Source organism: Pelodiscus sinensis, chromosome 9 (assembly GCF_049634645.1).
Source record: "Pelodiscus sinensis isolate JC-2024 chromosome 9, ASM4963464v1, whole genome shotgun sequence".
Classification (NCBI taxonomy): Eukaryota; Metazoa; Chordata; order Testudines; family Trionychidae; genus Pelodiscus; species Pelodiscus sinensis.
In genome coordinates, this window is record NC_134719.1 from 36,189,086 (window position 1) to 36,209,886 (window position 20,801).

Here is a 20,801-nt window from a genome sequence, read left to right on the forward strand (position 1 = left end):
ACTTGATGGGAATAATCATATTTCCTTACCTTGACAACTGCCTCCTCAAAACCACATCACGCTCCAAGGCAGTCTGTGTTACAGTAACAACTATCCATTGTTTTAAAAACCTGGGTCTTCGCATAAACTGGGAAAAGTCATCTATCCACCCATCCCAGACCATTCAATTCATTGGTGCCTGTCTACATTCCACAGTGGCAAGAGTCTACCCGCCTCATGACAGATTCCTCACCATCCAGTCTCTAGCCACAATGCTGAACCTTTCTCCAAACACTACAGCCAAGGACTGCCTTCAACTTCCAGGGCACATGGTAGGTACCACTTTTGTAGTATTGCATGCCAGATTGCACATGTGCTGCCTACAGATTTGGTTTTCGGTGGTATACAAACCCTTAAAACATCCCATGTCTCTCTGGCTTACCATACTACTCATCATGAAGACGTCCCTCCTATGGTGGACCAAACCATCCAGTCTTTTGAGAAGAGTGCCATTCCTTCAATTGCCCCCCCTACTGCATGCTTACCGTAGATGCTTTCCACACGGGCTGGGATGCCCTTTTCTGTGACCAGACCACTAAGGGTCTCTAGTCAGTCCAGGAGATGGACTTGCACATGTGATACACAAAGCATGCAGACAAACTCCATCACGAGCAAACATGTATGTGTCCTTACGGACAATGTCGCCTGTGTATTCTACATCAACAGACAAAGGGGTGCCAGACCCCGGCTCCTATGCACCAAGGCCATAAAGTTGTGAATTTTTGTATCAACCATAACATCCTCCTTTCTGCAGTTCACATCCCAGGGGTCACCAACGTAACTGCAGATGCTCTCAGCAGACATTTCCCTCAACATCATGAATGGGTACTCAATTGTTCTATGGTACATCTTCTGTTCTTCAAATGGGGTCGCCCATTGACAGGCTTGTTTGCCATGCCTCACAATACCAAATGCATACTCTTTTGCTCCAGAGTGGGCATTGGGAAGGGATCCATCAGAAACACCTTTCACCTCCCATTGAAGCATGACTTCTATCATGCTTTTCCCCAATACCACTCCTCGACAAAGTAGTCCACAACATCAGGACAGATGGGACCATAGTCATACTAATAGCCTCCTTATGGCTGAGACAACCCTGGTACCCCTTCCTGCTCATTATTTGTTTGTTCTCCCATCACTCTCCCACTCCAGCGCAATCTTCTCACACTGGGCCAGATGACACAAACCTACCCAGACCTACGCAAACTGCATCTAACAGCATGTCTTCTCTTTGGCTCTCCCAATCTGAACTAGGGCTTCCTGAGCAGATACACACAATCCTCATTCACAGTTGTAAGGATTCCATACGCTCTTCCTACACATATAAATGGAAAAGCTTTTCAGCATGTTGCACTCCCGAAGGACATGATCTGATATCAGTGCCACTGTCACTCATCTTGGACTACCTCCTCATTCTAAAACAGTCATCACTCTCGTTCAGCTCCATTAAAGTTCACCTAGCAGTCATAACAGCCTTTCATCCCCAAATTGAGGATTGTTCTGTCTTTACTCACCCCACAACCAAGAAGTTCCTTAAAGGGCTGCGTGTCCTACATCCTGACATGTCACAATTCATACCATCCTTGGATCTGTATCTGGTACTACAGGCTCTCACCAGAGCACCCTTTGAGCCTCCCTCACCTTGCTCTTGGGAATACCACTCCATGAAGGTTGCTTTGCTGGTTGCCCTAACATTGGCCCACTGCATCGGAGATATGGAGGCACTCATAGTTGACCCACCTTTAACAATATTCCACTCTGATAAAGTAACCCTTTGTACTCACCAAAATACTTACCTAAGGTGGCCTCCTCATTTCATATAAATGAACCACTAAACTTACCTGTATTCTTTCTGTAACCACATGCCAATGCATTTGAGGCTTCCATGCACACTCTTGACATCAGGTGTTCACTAGTTTTTTACTTGAAGAGAACTAAACCCTTTAGGCAATCCCCTTGGCTCTTCTTAGCATTTAACAAATGGGTTAAAAAGCCACCCATATCAAAAAAGAAATTGTCCAAATGGATCACCGACTGCATAAGGCTTTGTTACACCCTGAAGAGCCTACAACCACCCTTAACTCTGACGGCTCATTCCACTGGGGCCGTATCCTCTACCACTGCATACCTACGCAATGTCTCACTTTCAGACATTTGCAAGGCAGTCACCTGGACATCACAACTTACCTTTTTCAAGCACTACACACTCTCTTACATGCAGAATACCTCTGTGGGCTCTGCAGTTTTATCATTGGCCTTCTACAATATTCCAAAGCCCCAGCCTCCGAATGATGATACTGCTTTCAAATCACCCAGCATGGAGCATCCACAGGGATCTTTCAAAGAAGAAGTGGAGTTACTCACCTTGTGCAGTAACTGGAGTTCTTTGAGATGGTGTCCCCGTGATGCTTCACGACCTGCTCTCCTCCTACTTTGGACCTATAAGGCCTCTGGGGTAGAGAAGGAACTGGAGAGTGCAGTCCGCACAGGCGCAGTGCCCACTGGAAATCACGTGTCGGTTGGTGCTGTGCATGTGCAGCCCCCTACAGGGACTGCTTCAAAATCTCTGATACCTGCACTGGGATGGCACCAAGGCCAGTGTGGAGCATCCACGGGGCACCATCTTGAAGAACTCCTGTTACTGCACAAGGTGAGAAATTGACACTTCTTTAAAAATATTGAATACCAGTTTTTCATCAGGCAGTGCTAATTAAAATATTCAAAGAACTAAAACCAAATTATTTCACAATTGTCGTGTTAAAGTTACTTTACAAAACCAATTATCCAAGCTCTACAGCAATGATTGTCTCCCTGTGTTCCAAAGACCCTTGGAGGTTCACAGTTTAAGTCTAAGATTTCCAAAGCCTCTATTGAAAAATGTTAAGGGTCGGTCTGTAAATGAAAAAAAAGGGTTGAAAACCACTCCTTTACGCTACAATAATAGCAATGAAAATGCACACTTATTATATTACATATTAATTTACAATTCAAATTAGGAGATTATTGTACATTCTAGTTCTTAAAACATTATTATAAAACTTTTTTAGGTAGTAATGGAGATTACATGGTGCTTTGAAGCAAGGCAATTCACTGGTCGAAAGAGCTTTAGATGACACCACAATACTAGGCACCATTTTAGGACTGGGAGGGCTTGTGGATAAAATGATGAATAGTAACTGATTATAAAAAGGGATTTGAAATATCTGAAACTTCTTTGGTTTTGTGTACACTTCTGTCTTGCAGGTGGTTCTTTGAAGTGCTTGGTTACCCCAAATCTTCAAAAGCCAACATCATCAATGGAGTACTGATGACAGTTGTTTTCTTCATAGTGAGGATTGCAGTCATGCCTATTTATTATGGCAATGTCATTTCTGTGTTTGGGACAGAGGCTTTCCATAGAATAGGAGTTGCAGCCCAAAGCGCCTGGATTTTCTCTAGTGTTGTCTTGGATGTGATGAACTTGATGTGGATGGTCAAAATTACAAAGGGATGCTACAAAGTTATTTGTCTCATTGGACAAGAGGAAGACAAAATGCATAAGAATGGAAAATCTGACTAGAAGTTATATAAGTAAAACAAAACTTTTTCTGATAAGATCATTTGGGTTCTTTATTGATCTTAACCTTTCCCTTGCCACACTATCTGCATGTCCAGGGCCACTTCATTTAAAAACAATCCCACTCTGTGGGAAACAACAGCATGTGACATACTGTATGTATAGGCTCATATAAATGAGTCTACCTATGTGTTCTAAGCACTTAACTGACAAATGAACTTAAAAAGAACAAATTGATTAGTTGGTAGCTTTCTATCAGTAAAATGTTTTCACTCAGGTTTCTTAATGTGTTTTAAAGCATGTGAATGTTAGGATCTTTTGTTGTAAGTTATATGGAAATGGCAAGTTTCCTGCCATGTTTCTGTGCTTTTTCTTATTAGTATTTGGTGTTAACAATCAAGATTTCATCCTTGACAATTTTTTATTTTTTTGCAACAAAGACTAAGAATTTAGCCTTGATGCTATGAAATCTTTTACTGACTTTCAGCTGCCTTATATGCATGGACACAATCTTGGTGGGGCGAGGGGAGAGGTTATGAAACAGTTTTACAGATACTGATATAATGTAGTATTTGGGTATCTTTTAAAAATCTTTTCTGTGGAGGATGCGTGTTATTTCACTAATATATTCCTAATAGTATTGCTGTTTAATTTGATTATAATTCTGTCTGATTACAAGTTAACATGGTAAACAGTATGTGGAAACAAAGAATTCTTACCACAGTGCTCTCTCCCTGTGAAGGCTGCAGCTATTACTTTTGAGAAGTATTGCAACTCTACTTCTGAATGTGTTATTATTTAAGTAGGAGACTTTTAGGTTGTAAACAATTAGAGTGTAGGAAACTAAATACTTTTATATATGTGGTTATGTCACAGTAACTCTCTCCCCTCCAGAGCCACCTTCTTGCTATGAAAATGCTCAGTATTTGTAAGTCATATTTTCCTTGGAATTCATATATCTGGAAATCTGAGGTGATGGCCAAAGAAAGTCCATCTTGTATGCAAGAAGATTTACTCGTGGACCAATCAGAGATTTGTTTCCTTTATTCTCTTCTAAACTGTTGAGAAGATCTATAGAATAGGTAATAGAAGCAGCTTACATCATTCAGAACAACATTCTGTTTTTGGAGCCACATAGCAAATGGAAGATATTCTGCTTTCTCTTCAAGAACTTCCATTGATGTCAGTGGGAGATGGGGGAAATTTGAGCATGTGAGAAGATCCGAATATGAAAGAGATGCCAACCTGATGAGAGAATTTTTTTCTTCCATATAACTGGGTGGAGAGGCTAGGTGTGTTTGGGGGGGGGGGTTGTTTTTTGTTTTTCTTGAAACCAATTCTGGTTTTGGAACAATGTTTTTTGTTCATTTGATTTCCATCACTTTCAGTTTGTGACACCATCTGCTGGTATGTGCTGCTGAAACTGTGCTTTTTCACACACTAGTGTGGTGCTATTACATAAAAACATTGTAGCAAACTATTCAAACAACAGCTTTTGGTTTTGTTTCTTAACACGTTATCAAATTCATGCCCTGTTAGGATATGGTATTTTATGCTGTTTTCTATAGCAGCACCCCTCAAATTAAATCTTCTTTCCTCTAAATAAGTGGCTGGCTATTGGTTAGTGTGGGATAGAAGAGAGAGCTGTAAAGCAAAGAAAAGTAAAATAATCCATTTTCCAGGATCAAGCTGTTCCTTTATGATTTATTGAGGGCTTGTCTACAGTTAAGCCTCTCTGTGGCACCTAGTGAAGATGCTGCCTACAGCGATGGAACAGCTACTCCTGCTTGCACAGATACTCAGCCTCCCCAAGAGGCAATAGCTATATCAATGGGAGAAGCACTCCTGTTGACATAGCGCTACCTATGCTGGAAGTTAGGTCAGTAAAATTTCAGCACTGAGGGTGTAGTTTTTCCACATCCCTGTGTGCTGCAATTATATCAACATATGTTTGTAGTGTATCCAGGGTTATGTCTCCCTAGGTCACCAAGAAGACTCCACAAACTATTATTAGGGGTCTTTTGCACTGTCTTGTGAAATAGCTGTGACTAAAGCAGTTCAGTTCTCCTCTGCATACAATCAAGTATTATTTAGGTTGATATAATACCCACTTTTACAGGTATATTTACATTATTTATCTAATAGTATTTTTTCCAGCACTTTCTTTTTATTTTTTAATGGACAGGAGGCAAAAATTGCTAATGAATTCAGTTCCTTACACTATATTCTTGGCAGTCCTGTTTCCTTATTATGTAGATGAGCTGTTTAGTCCTAGAAAGCACAGTAATCAAAGTGTGTGTTTTGTTTTCTTTAAATGTCATTCTTGAATTAGCACAGTGCCTTATCTTTGGTACCAATAAATTCATATTATCAGTGAATTGACCTCCATAATTTTTTTATTAAAAGAAAGGAAAACCTGTTTATCAACATGTAGATTCAGATACTTTTTAATATAAAAATAAATATATTGTATTAGTTTTCAAGATGGTAACTAGATAACTAGAGAAAGAGATTTCTTGTGGTTTGATTCAATAATAGATGATACATCTACACTATGGGACAAAGTCAAATTAAGATATGCAACTTCAGCTACATTAATTGCATAGCTGAAGTCAAAGTAGCTTAACTCGGCTTTTGGCACTATCTACACTCCAGGAAGTGCAAGGGAAAACACTCTTTTTGGCTTCCCTTACTCCTCGTGAAGGCAGGGTTACTGGCATCAACCAGAGGTCTCCTCTCAGTTCAAATTAGCTGTCTTAACTAGACCTGCTAATTCAAACCCTGAAAGATCAACAGCGGCAGCTTTGAGGCTGTGTCTACATTGGTGCGATCTTGCGCCAAAGCAGGGATCTACACTGGCGGGGAGTTCTTGCGTAAGAACACTGACGTTCTAATGTGTGAAATCAGTGCTTCTTGCACAAGAACTATGACGCTCCCGCTCAGGAATAAGCCCTCTTGCACAACTGTTCTTTCGCAAGAGGCCAGTGTAGACAGGCAACATGAATTTCTTGCGCAAGAAAGCCCGATGGCTAAAATGGCCATCGGAGCTTCTTGCACAAGAGCGTGTCTACACTGGCACAGATGCTCTTGCGCAAAAGCACATCTCTTGCGCAAAGGCACATGCCAGTGTAGACGCTCTCTTATGAAAATACTTTAACGCAAGAACTCTTGAGTTAAAGAGTATTTGCGCAAGATCATGCCAATGTAGACGTAGCCTAAGTGTTCAGATTTGTCATAACTTATGTTTCCTTTTTGCTTTTATGTTAGCCAGTTTCAAATTCAGTAATTGAGTAGACTCAAGCACTTGGAAGAAAATACACTTTGAGCATAGATGTATGATGTTCACTAATTCTGAAAATAAAATATGCTAGGATGAAATATTTTTTCATAAGCAACATGCTTTTATAGCAAATAATGACTTCAGTTGAATCCTGCATACCTATGTACAGCTCTTACTTTTCAATGAAGTGTTTTCACTAGAGCTATAAACTTTAAAATGCTTTATTCCCTTGCATTCCTCTCTCATATATAAATCTTAAATAGTGACTAAGAGAGTCAGTTTTATCATAAAAGTATTAAAGATTATAGTAAGGCTAGATTGGACATAGTACTAGAAAATACATTCTATAGTGGAAGGGGGATGGGCTAGATGACCTATTAGTCCATTTGGTCCTAATAGCTTTTATTCTCTGTGATTCAATTACAGTGTTATAGAAGATCAGTAAATACATACAGTAAATATGTTGCTTGAGCTCAACATATTGCTATGAAAATTAACTTTGAATTAGGTTTTGATTTATATTATTTGGTGTTACAAGAGTATACTATACCCACACAACTGTTGTGCAGTAGAATGATTTTTAAATGGTCATGAACGACAGCAGATTGGGCAAGGACAGAAATATATTGACTGCCCGTATGTGTTGGACAGAAAACACTTATCTTTTATTTTTAGGGCTCTTTCACATACTACTAAGATTATACGTGATGCAGCATATGATATAAAAATGATACCAGTTACTCTTTGTTCCTCTTCTACACTGATACGTTAGTAGTGACATTTCTCTATCTGAAGTATCAGTCTAAAACTGCTCAAATTAAATTGTCTCCTTTATTCAAAGTAGAATTATTGCTAGAGTTTCAGATCACTAGCATCTGTCTTGGAAAGGACTTATAATTAATTTCTAACACACATATGTACCTCAGCTTTGCAAAATTCTGTAGGTCCATGGTGAGCAGCTTGGAGGTTGGTTGTTTGTTTCTGGGCAGGGGAAGGAGTCTGTATGAGTTTGGTGGGCGTATATATTTCCGGTGGTGATATCTGAAGATATGCAGATATGCACACATTCGTCTAGAATTAGATTTTTTCCCTTAGGATTTTACCATCCTAGGAGGTAAATAGAATGATTCCCTCTATGACCAGAGAGGTAGTAATCTGAACAGCCCATTGCAAAGGACAGTTATTGTTCTCATTTCCTGTGCCATCTTTACATTCAGCAAGTTCTGTTGGCTGATGTGTTGAGAGGATACCACAGCACGTCCCTTATTATATAGCTGGGGCTCTGTGATGTTGAAGACACAACACTGAGGGTATGTCTACAGTGCAATGTAACCCTGGGCTTACACTCAGGCTTGAGCTCAAGCCCTGCTGTCATTCTGTCTACACACAAAGCTGACTAAGGCCAGTAAGCCCTTGGACCCAGAGCCTAGGACACAGCAAGAGGGTTTTGTCCAGTCCCGAGTCCCACTAGTCCACAGTGCATCATTTTGTAGTGCGGATGCAGCTTGGCTCTGGGTCACCTAGACTCATATCCTGACAATCTGCCAATTCCATCACACAGTGCCATTACCCTGTGTTCCTTATTCTTTCTGTCTCAAGACTAGCCAGTCAACTCCCAGAATGGAAGCAATCCTACAGGTTCAAATACAGCTGCTCAACATTTAACACTGTATTCTGACTGCTGAGCTGCAAACAATAGAATGAACTACCGTATCTCCTGCATTAGCTATGGCCACCGATGAAAAGAAGTTCACTGCCAAACACATTGTTCACAATGTGAATGAACTACAGTCAGATTTTGGTTAATCTCTGGCACGAGGCAAGCAAGAAGCTTCTCTTCACTAAGAAACTGCAGATGAACTGACAGCAGGGGGTGGGGAGAGGGAAAAATTCAGCAGACTGCAGGGAGTGGATTAAGCAGCTCAAGACAACTGAGAGCCAGGGTTGAAAGCCACACTTTTGGGAGCGCTACGTCATTCTGTCTCTTTTATGAGAAATTTGACTAGATGCTGGGTACTGCAGAAAGCAATGAGTCAGGATAGCCTGGTCAGCTGGGATGATGACCTTCTGACTCCTGAACTATTCCCATACAAGAGGGGAGCCAGCAGACTCAGTGAAGTGACTCTGGTGCTCACAGTGGTTTATAAGGAGGTTCTGTCACTTTAGCAGCTGCAGCACATCCTGGATCCATATTCAAAGGAGCTATTTGGTGGTTCCCCAAGGAGAGGAGCTTGTCGCAGAACTGGCAGCAAAAATAGAAGAGACATAAGTAGTCCCAGAGCTTGGTAAGTTTCTGGCTCCATGTTTGTTGTATAGGAATGGGAGAAATTTCTAATTTATGACCCACTGTAAAATGTATTACAAGAGGTAGCAAATTGCATTTATCTGCTAAAGATGAGGCATGTACCAGCACCTTCTCCTGGGAATTCAGACTGGTGACTGGGAAACACAAACAGTAATTAAGCATTCAAAATGTAAGTTTAACTTGGTACTCAACTCATTCCTACAATTATGTGTAACAGTTCTAAAAGTAAAACCCTTTATATTGCCTTCTCTTTTAATACATAGCTACCATACAAACTGGTCATGCTACATAATATTGAGTACGTGTAAACAGTAAACTCTTCAACAGGCTACAGCGATCTGCAATTTTTAAACATATAGAATTTGTAAATTTTGCCATATCATTGTTTGTGTTCTTTTTACTCTGCTTAACTCAGTTGCACCCAGTTTCTGGGAACCAAAGTGTTCCTCTGATAATATACTGAAGCAGTGTTTTACATTTGTGGGCATTGAGATTCCACAGACACGTTTCTCTGCGGATGCACTGAACCTTTTAAAGTACTGAAATGACAATATCTTGTGTTATACCTGCTTTCAGGTCCTTCAACTTCTGCAAGACCTTGTATCTTGGCAGCTCAGATACACTCGAGAAGGACCCTGGGATTTCAAACTGTCAGAGAGTGGTCCAAAAAGAAACATTTCCCTGATGATCTTGTGATGGACATTCTGGACTGGAGTAACAAGCAGGTGCAGTACCAAAGGGAAAAGGATTCATGGCAATGGGAAGGCATGGAAAAGGCTTCAGAGCATGAAGAGAGAATTGTGGCTCACATAGAGAGACTTGCAGTTCAATGCAAAGACCTGTTTGAGAGTCTGCTTGTGCTAATGGCCACAAGAGTACAGTCTGCCACACCCATGACATGTCCTGAGACCCCTCAATATTACCACATGTTGCAGGCCATGAACTCAGTGGCCCAACCAATCAGAACTCAAAGCTATCTGGATAGGACAAATATACCTCCTGTAGGCCTCCTCTCCCTGCAGAAGTGTCAAGTGCATGTTAAAATACTCAAGAATGGAAAAGGAGAAGAAGGAGGTTAGGGGCCAAGCAAATGTATGGGATTTATTTGTTGGCACTGGTTTGCATTGTTCAGTGCTTGTTTTATGCGCTTTATTTATTGCTTGTTTGGGACTGGTTTATTATTGATGTGGTGTTGTAATGGCAGCTGTCCTGTCTGACGATGTTTTAATATTAGGGTGGGGTTTTTTTGTAATACAGCCATGTTCACAAATAAAGCCTTTTATTTTATTAAAGCAGTTTATTAAATCCCTGTATCACATCATATGATTATTTCAAATAATAAAGATAAACACATGATAAGGTAAAACTGGGACATTGTGTCCAAACACAGTTTCTTAATATATCAGTTTACATCAATTTATAATAAAATTTCTGTTTTCAGACAGTACTCCACCATACCATTTCATAAGCAGTAATTTCATCTATAATTCAAATTCATGACAGTTCCCCCCCATTCACTATGTACAGCAATAGCACTTCATATAATATACTAACATTGATTTAAAAACATATTCATGCACTTACAGTCTCCCTCATTTATTGGTCTGTAATGTGGGAGCGCAGAGCATCCCTGTCTTCTGTTTACCCATGTGCATCCTGTCCTAGCATTGACAGAAGCACTTGTTGGGCTGAATATATTGGTTCAACAATCCATTACTATAATAGGTCCATTTAGGACTTAACAAAAATAGTGAAGAACATAGTAATCACAGTAATAGGGGGAGCATTGATGGCACTACAGTACCAAGAGTTATTGAAATGGCAGCAGCAGGATTTCAGTCTGCCAAATGCACATTCAACTACCATTCTACACTCACTGAGAATGTAACAAAATCTTTTTTTGCCTGGTTCTCTGAGATTAGTTTGATAAGCCAAGGCAAAGGGGGAGGGAAGCATATAGGAGGTTTCTCGGAATAACAGCGGGGACAGTTACTCCATTTATGACAATGTCATTTGGTGGGGATAGTACATGGGGGTAGACTCCCTATTGGTCAAAAACCCTGGCATAATCAGCCTTCAGAACAGGTCATAAAGTAGCCTCTGTAATTGACATCCATAAAGTAGCCTCTCTAGTGCACAAGGGTCTGCATAACTATGGAGTAGCACCCTTTGCAGTTTATGTACGCATGTTCCTTATAGGCAAGCCTTGGACATATAATTACCATCAATGGCCCTGGTGCAGTTTAGCAACCCTAATCTCTCAAAAGTAGCAATCATGAATATTGCTTTTTTATAGCAACCACCTTTGCGTAAATCACATGCCTGATTGCCTGTGCAACCTCTGCCATCACTTTACCCACAGTTGACTTTCCCATGCCAAACCACTTAGCAATGGACCTATAGCAGCATCTAGATGGTTACTGCAACCTACTTTGGGACTGGTAGGGTGACCTTCACACATGTGTTGTGACAATTGAGGGTTAGGGCAATCTTCTCACATAGCTCCAGAAATGTAGCTTTCTTCATGGAAAAGTTCTAGAGCTGCTGGTTATCCCAGGTTACATGACAGTAATGCCACATCTGTGCTTGTGTCCCTGGTCCAGAAATGCCATTTTACATAGGAGGCATCAGGAACAATACCCAGAATTGTGAACAGCATCAACTTGGGCCCTTCAAATTGCTGCCGGAGCCCTGGGCAGCACAGTCTGGGTGGAGCCGAGGGCTGTCTGGGGGAGATATGGTGTGGTTCAGGTGGTGCTGAGGGCTGTCTGTCCCTATCGCCTCTCTTTCTCGGGGCTCCAGAGCTGAACCCCCTCCTCACATCGCCCAGGATCTGGTGAGGTCTGCCGCTAAACCTGTGTGTACCCTGCTGCAGAAATTCTCAGTTTGGAGTTGATACCCAGTTTGCACACTCAGCTCAGGTTCTCAACTTCAAGCCTGGGCTCACATTGCAGTATAGACATACCCAAAGATGGCCGCTGAGGAACTTTTCCTTCACTCACTTTCACAATCAATATGTAGAATCATGATATAGAAAACTTAAATATTTGCTTTGTTTTTCAGTCTAAAATTTACCTTGTTTCCTACCATTTTTCCTGTATTTCCTAGAAAAAACAAATCAACTTAGTTTGTAGGAGAATACTATCTTTATAATATAATGTAAAAAATATGAACACTTTTTTGAACTTGCATTTTTAACCATCACTGTCTTGTATATCAAGAAGTTGTTATGGCATCAGATATCTTAGTCTAGCTACATCTCAATTCATTAATGGAGATTAATAGAGTTATTTATTTATAATATTTTATGCCTAAATAAATTGTTTTCTTTTTGCCTTATGTTCTGAGAATAGCATGTGACATAGATGTAATATGATGTGGGAGGATTTTACCACTAATAAGGTTGAAACAGGTTCTCTTGCATTGACACACTATTTTCTGACTGTTTTTCAGTGGTCACTTTCAAAACAATTGGATATATCATGGCATATTAGATTATACTATTATATCCCACTCATAATTCAGTATACTATACATAGAGAGCAGAGAATTTTTCTCGAAATGTTTATTGCAGGAAAATATTTTCTGTCTGATGTGTGTGTTATAATATATTTTCATTGGAGTTGGGAGCCAGACTTTTATAGCCCTATGTCAGAGAGCTTTTTAATGGATATCAGTATCCTACTTTAAAGTCATAAGAATTCCATAACAGTTTTTCTTTTCAAGCCTAATTGTAAGTTGTACATCCACATCATATTGCATCTTTACAACTATATTGCCCATACAATAAATTCAGTAAGTTCTCAGCCTGATTTCTAAACTATTTCTACCATCTCTTTACAGAAAATATATCCTTTTATCAGGGAGATGAGACAAAGCAACCTTAGTTCTTAATCTCTAATTTCTTTTTTAAATCTACTTAAAATTGCTTTAAATGTACAGTGACAATGTTTGAATAAAATTACTTTATTTTAAAATAAATTGAAAAGGGTGGTCTAGTACTACAAACCTCTTGTAATCAGCAAAAGAACCCATACTGAAATGGTTACATAAGTAACAAATATCATTGCCATACCATGTTAAAAAGGAAAAAAGGAATGAGAAGTTCTCTATGTGTTCTGAGCAGGATATCTATCTGGAGGGGATATATCCCTTCTATCTCTAACCCTAATGGATGAGCCTGTGTGCCAAAAATATGCTTGAACTGTGCAGGGTTTTCTTAAAATGTAACCATACTGTTTTGATATACACTATGTATGATGACTAATCAGTTACTGACAGACATGTGAAAGATGTTTTTGTTACGGATATTGATCAGTTTGCCAATGAAATATGATTAATTAAGAAATCTTAAGGTTCTGCATTGTTTCTCCTGCTTCATGTTCAAGAAAAGAAGGGTTGCTTCAAGATAACTCCATGTGGTCATGTTGCCATATTTGTTACTGAGAAAAATATGTCTAAAGCAAACTTTTGAAGGGGAATTGTGAAGATGCTGAAACTTTCACAAAGATGATCCAGATTTAGCAAAGGCATTAAGAGTCTTTCACTGAACACTAGACCTAAAAAACCTGTTCTACAGCTTCATGAACTGCTAACAAAGGACAAAGAAATATTCCTTGTTCCTAACCCATTGTGATACAATCTATATATTATATAGAGTAATAAATGGAGAAAGAACATTGATTCACTAGTGAGATCCTGATGTCAATAAACTGGAAATGGAGGATCTACATGAAGTTAAACATTCATCCAACAATGAGTGAAATCTGTCACTGCCTGATGGTCAACTGAAGACCATATGGTTTTCTTAATTCAATTTCAAGTTTCTATTTACAGAGAAGAAGCCACACTGAGCTGTGTAGTGCTCCAGGGACAAACACCAAACTAGTTTTTTGTGGTGAACATATGTGTATGATATAATACCATCAGAGACAAAGTGGGTAAGGTATATCTTTCATTGGACCAACTTCTGTTGATGCGAGAGACAAGCTTTCCAGTGTAGCAGTCAGAACCCTCCATGAGCCACCTCCTTACTCTCAATATTTTACTCTGAAATTCTTGTTTGGTTTTTGTAAGAGCAAAAGAGAAAGCATGCTGCAGCCTGGTGACGAACTAAAGTTAGCTATAGAGCAACCGATTTTAGGTGACAAAATTATTCACATAGCTGGCTGATCTGGGCTCAGCATTCAGTGTGATGCCTAGCACCCAAGAGAATAATAATAAATGTCTCATTTAAAATGCTTAATTTTTTTCTTTGCATAAAGGAAATGCCTTTGCATGAAATTCGTTGAACTCAGTATAATTCAGTCTTTACAGTCTCAGTGTAAGTCATATTATAATTCAGTATACATTATGGCAGTATGCTACTGCCTGGAAAGTGAAATCTGAAACATGAACACACATTCCTTTGTATTGTATTCTCCTCATGTATGCTTTGCCCGTCAAATATTGTACTGGTTTTGTAACATGCTTTAATGAGCATATGAAATATTAGAACTCTGAGAAGTTGCTCCTGATGGGAACAAGTTCCATGAGGATTGTTTTTCAAAGTTTGAAAGGTAATATTTTATATAAAGTATGACGGGCATAAAGGTATCTCTGAATGTAATGAAGAATGTATTTTAAAGTTAATTACTATTATAATTGTATCCTGAATTTGCAACTGAAAGCATTCAGCAACTGAAAAAAGATTTTGACTAATAACAAATTAACTTATTTATGTAGTGGACTGTACATATATTTAGATTCCCTAACATTAATGTTTACAGATCTTTATCCCAAATAGCTATTTAAATGTATTAACATTTGAAGTTCCACTAGTGATCAAACACAAAACTGATTTTACTGATTGTTGAAGGAAATCCTTTGGACAACTGCAGTTAAGTCCATAATATTAAAGGCCTTATATAGGCCTCTTTTTACACAAACTGTGTATGAAATGCCTTACATGTAGAGAGAAGTTACAAACCATAACTTTTTGCTATGTTGACAGCCATTAATTCATTGAAGTTTTATTTGCAGTAAAATTAATTTTGCAGCATTGCCTTATAATTTCATGGTAACATTATTAATTTGGAACTGTAAAGTGTCTTGTTTGTATGGCAACCACTGTAGTGTTAAAGAATTTAGAAAGATAATGGTAATACTGTGGATTGGTTACAAAAGTTATACATTTTAATAAGACATTAATTAAATGTCATGGGTTTTGTTTGTAGAATAATAATATGAACAAAATGTTTGTATTTCACTGGAATTGTAAGTATTCCTACATTTTAGTTGAACATTGTGTCAGTTTGTGTAAATTGATGTAAACTGATTTTGTAGGCTGAAATTGATATAGGGGATAATGTCAATAAGCAATAACTTGCATGTTGTACACAAGGTACTGGTACTTCATAATAAAGGAAGAGAATGCAATTTTATCTTGTGGAATTCTTTCTTTAAAATGGTGATGTGGTGGTGTGATTAGTAAAATGACAGCCCCATGAATGTTTGTGCTCCTTTCAGAAAGGCTTGTGTTTGTACAATAGCTAGAAACTGCATGTTATATATCATTAATAAAATATAGTTCTGTCCTGTGGAAGAAAGTAGCCAGAATTTTCTTGTATTAACTAACATTTTAGGGTTATGTTTTGAAACTGATTATGTATGCATGATAGCATTAAGGTGAAGAATTTAGAAGGATTCAAATAATTACACTTGTATATCGATATTGAAGATTGAAATTGCATCAGACAGGATAAATATATCACAGGTAAAATATTACATGCTTCAAGACATAAGTACTACATCACAGTGGCGAAGAAAAATGACATATAGGCAGATCATTCCAAATGTGTTTTGCTGCATCTTCCTTCTGGAGGCAGGATTAGACAGACCACTGTTATGATCCAATATGACAACACATGTTCTTATATTCTGTTCATATGCAGTGTGTATGTATTGTATCTTCTGTTTAGTACATGGAGATAATAGATAGAAGGCTAAATCTCTGGAGAGTTAATTTCTTTAAAAGCATACATGTAACTGCACATGTATAAATAAACTGAGTAACTGGATTTCAATTGGGCAAAACCAATTAACTACTTCCTTTGCCCTTTCCAACAAACACCAACCTTAATTTAAGAGAGCAACCTTAATCTCATTCCAGTCCTTCATCACATCTCCTGGAGTTTCTACTATTATACTCTCCTCTTCACTTGAGATTACTCAGAGACTCCACACCCTAGCTTTTCAGGCCTCCAAGCATTCTTGCAAGTACCCAGACAGCTTTTTGTCACCTCTTCTTTCCCCATCTTCTCCTCCTCCTCCCCCACATATCTGTCTTTTTACCCTTAACTGTGATTTTGAGAGCCACAACTTCTCCAAAACGTGTATCTAGTCGAGGTCTGATTAGTAATACCACAAAAGTGAACCGAGAGTGTAAGAGAGCATGAACATTCTCAGATTGCCTAGGAATGGGGAGAACCTGTCAAAGGAGTAGCTGTAATTCAAAGCAAACACAGCACTGTAAGGTTGGAGGAAAACATGAGAGGAGAGGTGGGGAAATTAAGTTAACTTTAGGAGACTACTAAAACTTCAATTATGAGGTGGTTGTAATTTTTAAAACATGAACATCTGAGGATTCCTTCTTATGATTAAAGCCCACCTAGATAGAAATATCTATACACAGTTATATTTATTGGTGGATGAAAAGGCTTCTCCTGGCATTCACAAACTCTCAGGATCAAACCAAATTCAAGGAATATAGCATCAATTAGACTATCATATGATCAGATAATTATAGGCCTAGATCAACTTAAAACCAGGCAGCACAACTGCTTGGGCAACTCTAAAGTTCCAGAAATACTAATTTTTGGAATAGAAAAAAACCCAAGTGTATTCATGGTGCCACTTATGCCAGCTTATTCAATTGCACTACACTGAACATAAAAATTGTATTATTGTATATAGTGTGGTTACCATTAAAAAGACCAAAAATTGAATATAGTTATTGAAATTCTCTATTTAGGATGCTCATCTAAGGGTCTACATCTTGATTATACTGTAGTTCCAATGGCAGTTTAACTGCAACACAAAATGATTGAAGTTATGATTGAGAGTAAAAATTGATCAGGTTGAAACTACATAAATGCCACTTCATGTGTATAAGAACAAGCAGATACATATACAGTAAAACCTGTGTTATGCAGCACACTCAGGGATTAGGGCGTTCTGGTTATCTAAAAATTCCGGTTATCTAAGGGTCCCATCAACCTAGGAAAAACGAATGGACAATAATAGTAAAACTCAAGTTTTTAATATTGGTAGTTTTGTAGTGTGAGGCAGTTGGTCTCACGTTTCTATTTTGAGTTAAAGATGATTAGTACTTCTTAAATAAAAAATTGTTAAGCCAATCATGGTAAACCAAGCCAGGCCTGTGTGCCTGAAGATGTGACAGTATTGTGGCTGGGGGCAATGCCAGTTAACAAAGTTTTCTGGTTAACAGAGTGCCGGATAGCAAAGGTTTCACTGTATAGGGATACAGTTTAAAGCTAGTGAACATGAAGGAGAAGGAAGAGCGAGCCAAGAGTAGAGATTATGCTGCTTTAGGTGAACATCGTCTACGCCTATCAGCCAGTTTGACCTATTCAATCAGTTACTGAACATTTTGAATGACCCGTGTGCCTATTTTGGACTTTGTCCAAAGTTCATTGAAGCCAATGGGAATCAGAGGACATTGAATCAGGCTCTTTGACTTTACTGTAGAGTCAGATAGTATTTAATATTTGTAGCATTATATGCCAAGTGGGTGCAATCTGGTAGGACCTTATAGTGCTGCACAAACACATAATAAATAACTTTCTTTGCCCCCAGAGTTTACAAATCCCTGATATTCTTGACAAATGTATATGTACCAAGATCATTAGATGAGTATATCTATAAAATGAAATATTCTGTGTTACTGATCAAATAAAAAGGCATCTTTCCAAGTTGAAGTGATTGCTTTTTTTTTTTTTTTTTTTTTTTTTTTTTGTTAAAAGCAAGGTCTGTGCCTATTTCCGTTGAAGTTTATTGAAATTTAACTATTGACTTTAATGGAAGGTGATTCCATCTGCAATCTTTAACCTGACAGCTACAAGAATTTTTATAAAAATTCATGAAGTGGCTTGTTCAGAGGAAACTACCTTTTATTTTACTCAATCTCTCTGGCCCCACAAATGTACTTGTGTTGCTACAAATTGTTTTCTAGAAGAAAATATAGAGGCACTCCAATGCTTCAAAGATTTTATTTCCCCTGCTCATGTGATTTTTAAATGTAAGCTATGCAAAAATTACTTAAATTGGTAAATGGCATTAGTGGATAATAATTTTTTTCTCTTTTTTAGATGGGTCCTCTACCTCTTTACTAAATAACTGGTCTCCTTTTAGAATTTATTAGGGAGTAAGGCAGGCTGAGGGAAACCTAATTGCCCAGAAGTGCTATTTGGACAAGTGCCCATCTCCTTGTTTAGCAAGTAGGAAATCTCAATATTGGGGAGGGCATTAATATTACCACTGAGCTGTCCATTACATTGGGATTGGGAAGACTAAGGAGAATTGAAAGCGGATGGGGGAAGGGAAGGTCTAGCTGATGTCAGTAATACTAGTGCTATATTTCCAAATGTGCGGGGCCCATAGCTAGTTCCCTGTTAATTGTGTGGGAAGCTGAGCCTACAGTCTGAACATTACTGGTAAGTGATTTGATCAGAGGTCTGTGTCAACAGGGCAGGTGAGAGATTGGCTATGGAAAGCCAACTACAGTCCAGTTACTTGAAGACATTTAGCTTTGCCACAAAGTAAGCAACAGCTTATTTTGCCAGCCAAGCTAGAATTAGCTGTGAGGTAATAAAGTATAATGTAATTATAATGTTACTGCAACAGAACACTATTTAATTGCAGATCTGTCTGTCTGTCTCTCATACTTAGTTACAGCCTGAGGCTATGTCTATACTACGAGTTTTCTCTGCAAAAAATATGCGAACGAGGGGCTCATTTGCATGAGTCACAATCTCATTTGCATATTTCTGCCAATCTGTTTTTGTGCTGGGGTTTTTGCGCAAAAACAAGCAGTGTGGACATTTTCTTTTGCACAAAACCCCCTTTTTCTGCAAGAAAACAAGCAGCATGGACGTTTTCTTTTTGCGCAAAACCCCCTTTTTCTGCACAATTGCTAAACCTTTTTTGAGGCATAAGGCTCTTGAGGAAAAAGGGGTTTTTGTGTAAAAAGAAAACATCCACACGGCTTGTTTTTGCGCTAAAAACCCCAACGCAAAAACAGATTGGCAGAAAATATGCAAATGAGATCACGACTCAAAATGAGTCCCTCATTAGATTATTTTTTGCCGAGAAAACTCGTAGTGTAGACATAGCCTTACAATTGCAAATATAGCTTCTCCCACCAGTTTAATTTGCAAATCAGTTTTTGCTTACACAATCACAAACATATATATGTAGAAAAGCTATATACACAAACTTGTTAAATTGCGCATTAACTGTGTTACCTGGACAATTGTGTTGTGTTTTTTGTTAGGAGGAGAAATTAGATAAAACAGGATCAGAGATAACCTCACTATTTACAGAAAATGTTTAAAATCCTATTTCCTAACCACAAAAGGATCATTTGTAAGACAGTGTCTTTGCTCACAATGCCATTTACCCTTGCCATTTTTCCATTTACCCTTTCTTCAGGCATTTTCTCTCTGCTTTTCTCAGGACTATGTTCTCAGTACTTGTTCTGATTCTGTCCTTAGGTGTTCTACCCATGCTTCTTGCTCAGCTTCTCAGGTCATTTTTTCCCATTTTTCTCAGACACAAAAAACTTCACAGAATTTTAACTAGTAAGGCCCCACTACCCATATGTGCCTTGCATGTGCTTTTAAAAAATATTTGTATTTATGTATTTATTTATTTTCTTTATTTTGTATGGTAATGTGCCTGTGTTGGAGGGAACAGTATTATTGTCTCAACTATCTGGTTCTGTAAAGAATTTTAACTGTTTCTTACAATTATTTTCCATGAAGGAAAATAATTACCCACAACCTAAACATTCATTTGAAAATAAATACAGAAAACACATCACAGCACTTCAATGGATATTTTGAGTTTAAAAGAAAGTCTCAGAAAGCCTGAAATTCTGCAGGTGGTAACAATAAAGCACAGTGTATTCGAGAATATGCTAAGGATTTAAGAGTATGCTTACACATTTACCAAAATGAATGGAAGCTAAATACACAGAGTTTTTATGTCAAAATGATGATATGTGTGTGCAAATTAAAGGTTGCAAACCTTTCTGATTAAAGACAGCCCTCTTATCTGTGGGTGTAAAATCTTTGCCACCAATTCCTGTATATATAAAACCACTATTTTGTTTATGCATGGGTATAGAAAAATGGAAGGTGAGAGGCCTTATTCTCGGCTCCAAAAATCTAGGGATTTGCATTAATAAAAAACCCTCCACTGAGTTTAGACAACTTAATTAAAAGTGGATAATGTTAGTCATAGTACAAAACTTCTTACTGAAGTGATAGTCAACAGCTGTTATTTTATTTTAACTTTTGTCAAATAAACAGTTCTTGACACCCCTGTTAAGTTAAAGGCGA

General features: G+C 38.3%; 1 protein-coding gene across 12 annotated transcripts in view; it reads left to right on the plus strand.

The window, feature by feature from the left end:
• TLCD4 (TLC domain containing 4) overlaps nt 1-10,550 on the plus strand; it is a 111,230-nt gene extending 100,680 nt beyond the window's left edge. For 8 of the 12 annotated variants that reach the window (XM_075936573.1, XM_075936577.1, XM_075936578.1 and 5 more), the window contains one exon: nt 9,757-10,550. In XM_075936573.1, coding sequence (XP_075792688.1) covers nt 9,757-10,259 — 503 coding nt within the window. In that variant the 3' untranslated portion in view covers nt 10,260-10,550. Of the gene's footprint in view, nt 1-3,282 lie in introns of all 12 variants that reach the window. The other 4 variants (XM_075936581.1, XM_075936583.1, XR_012905962.1 and 1 more) reach the window with 3 other exon arrangements.
• The last annotated feature ends 10,251 nt before the right edge of the window (nt 10,551-20,801 follow it).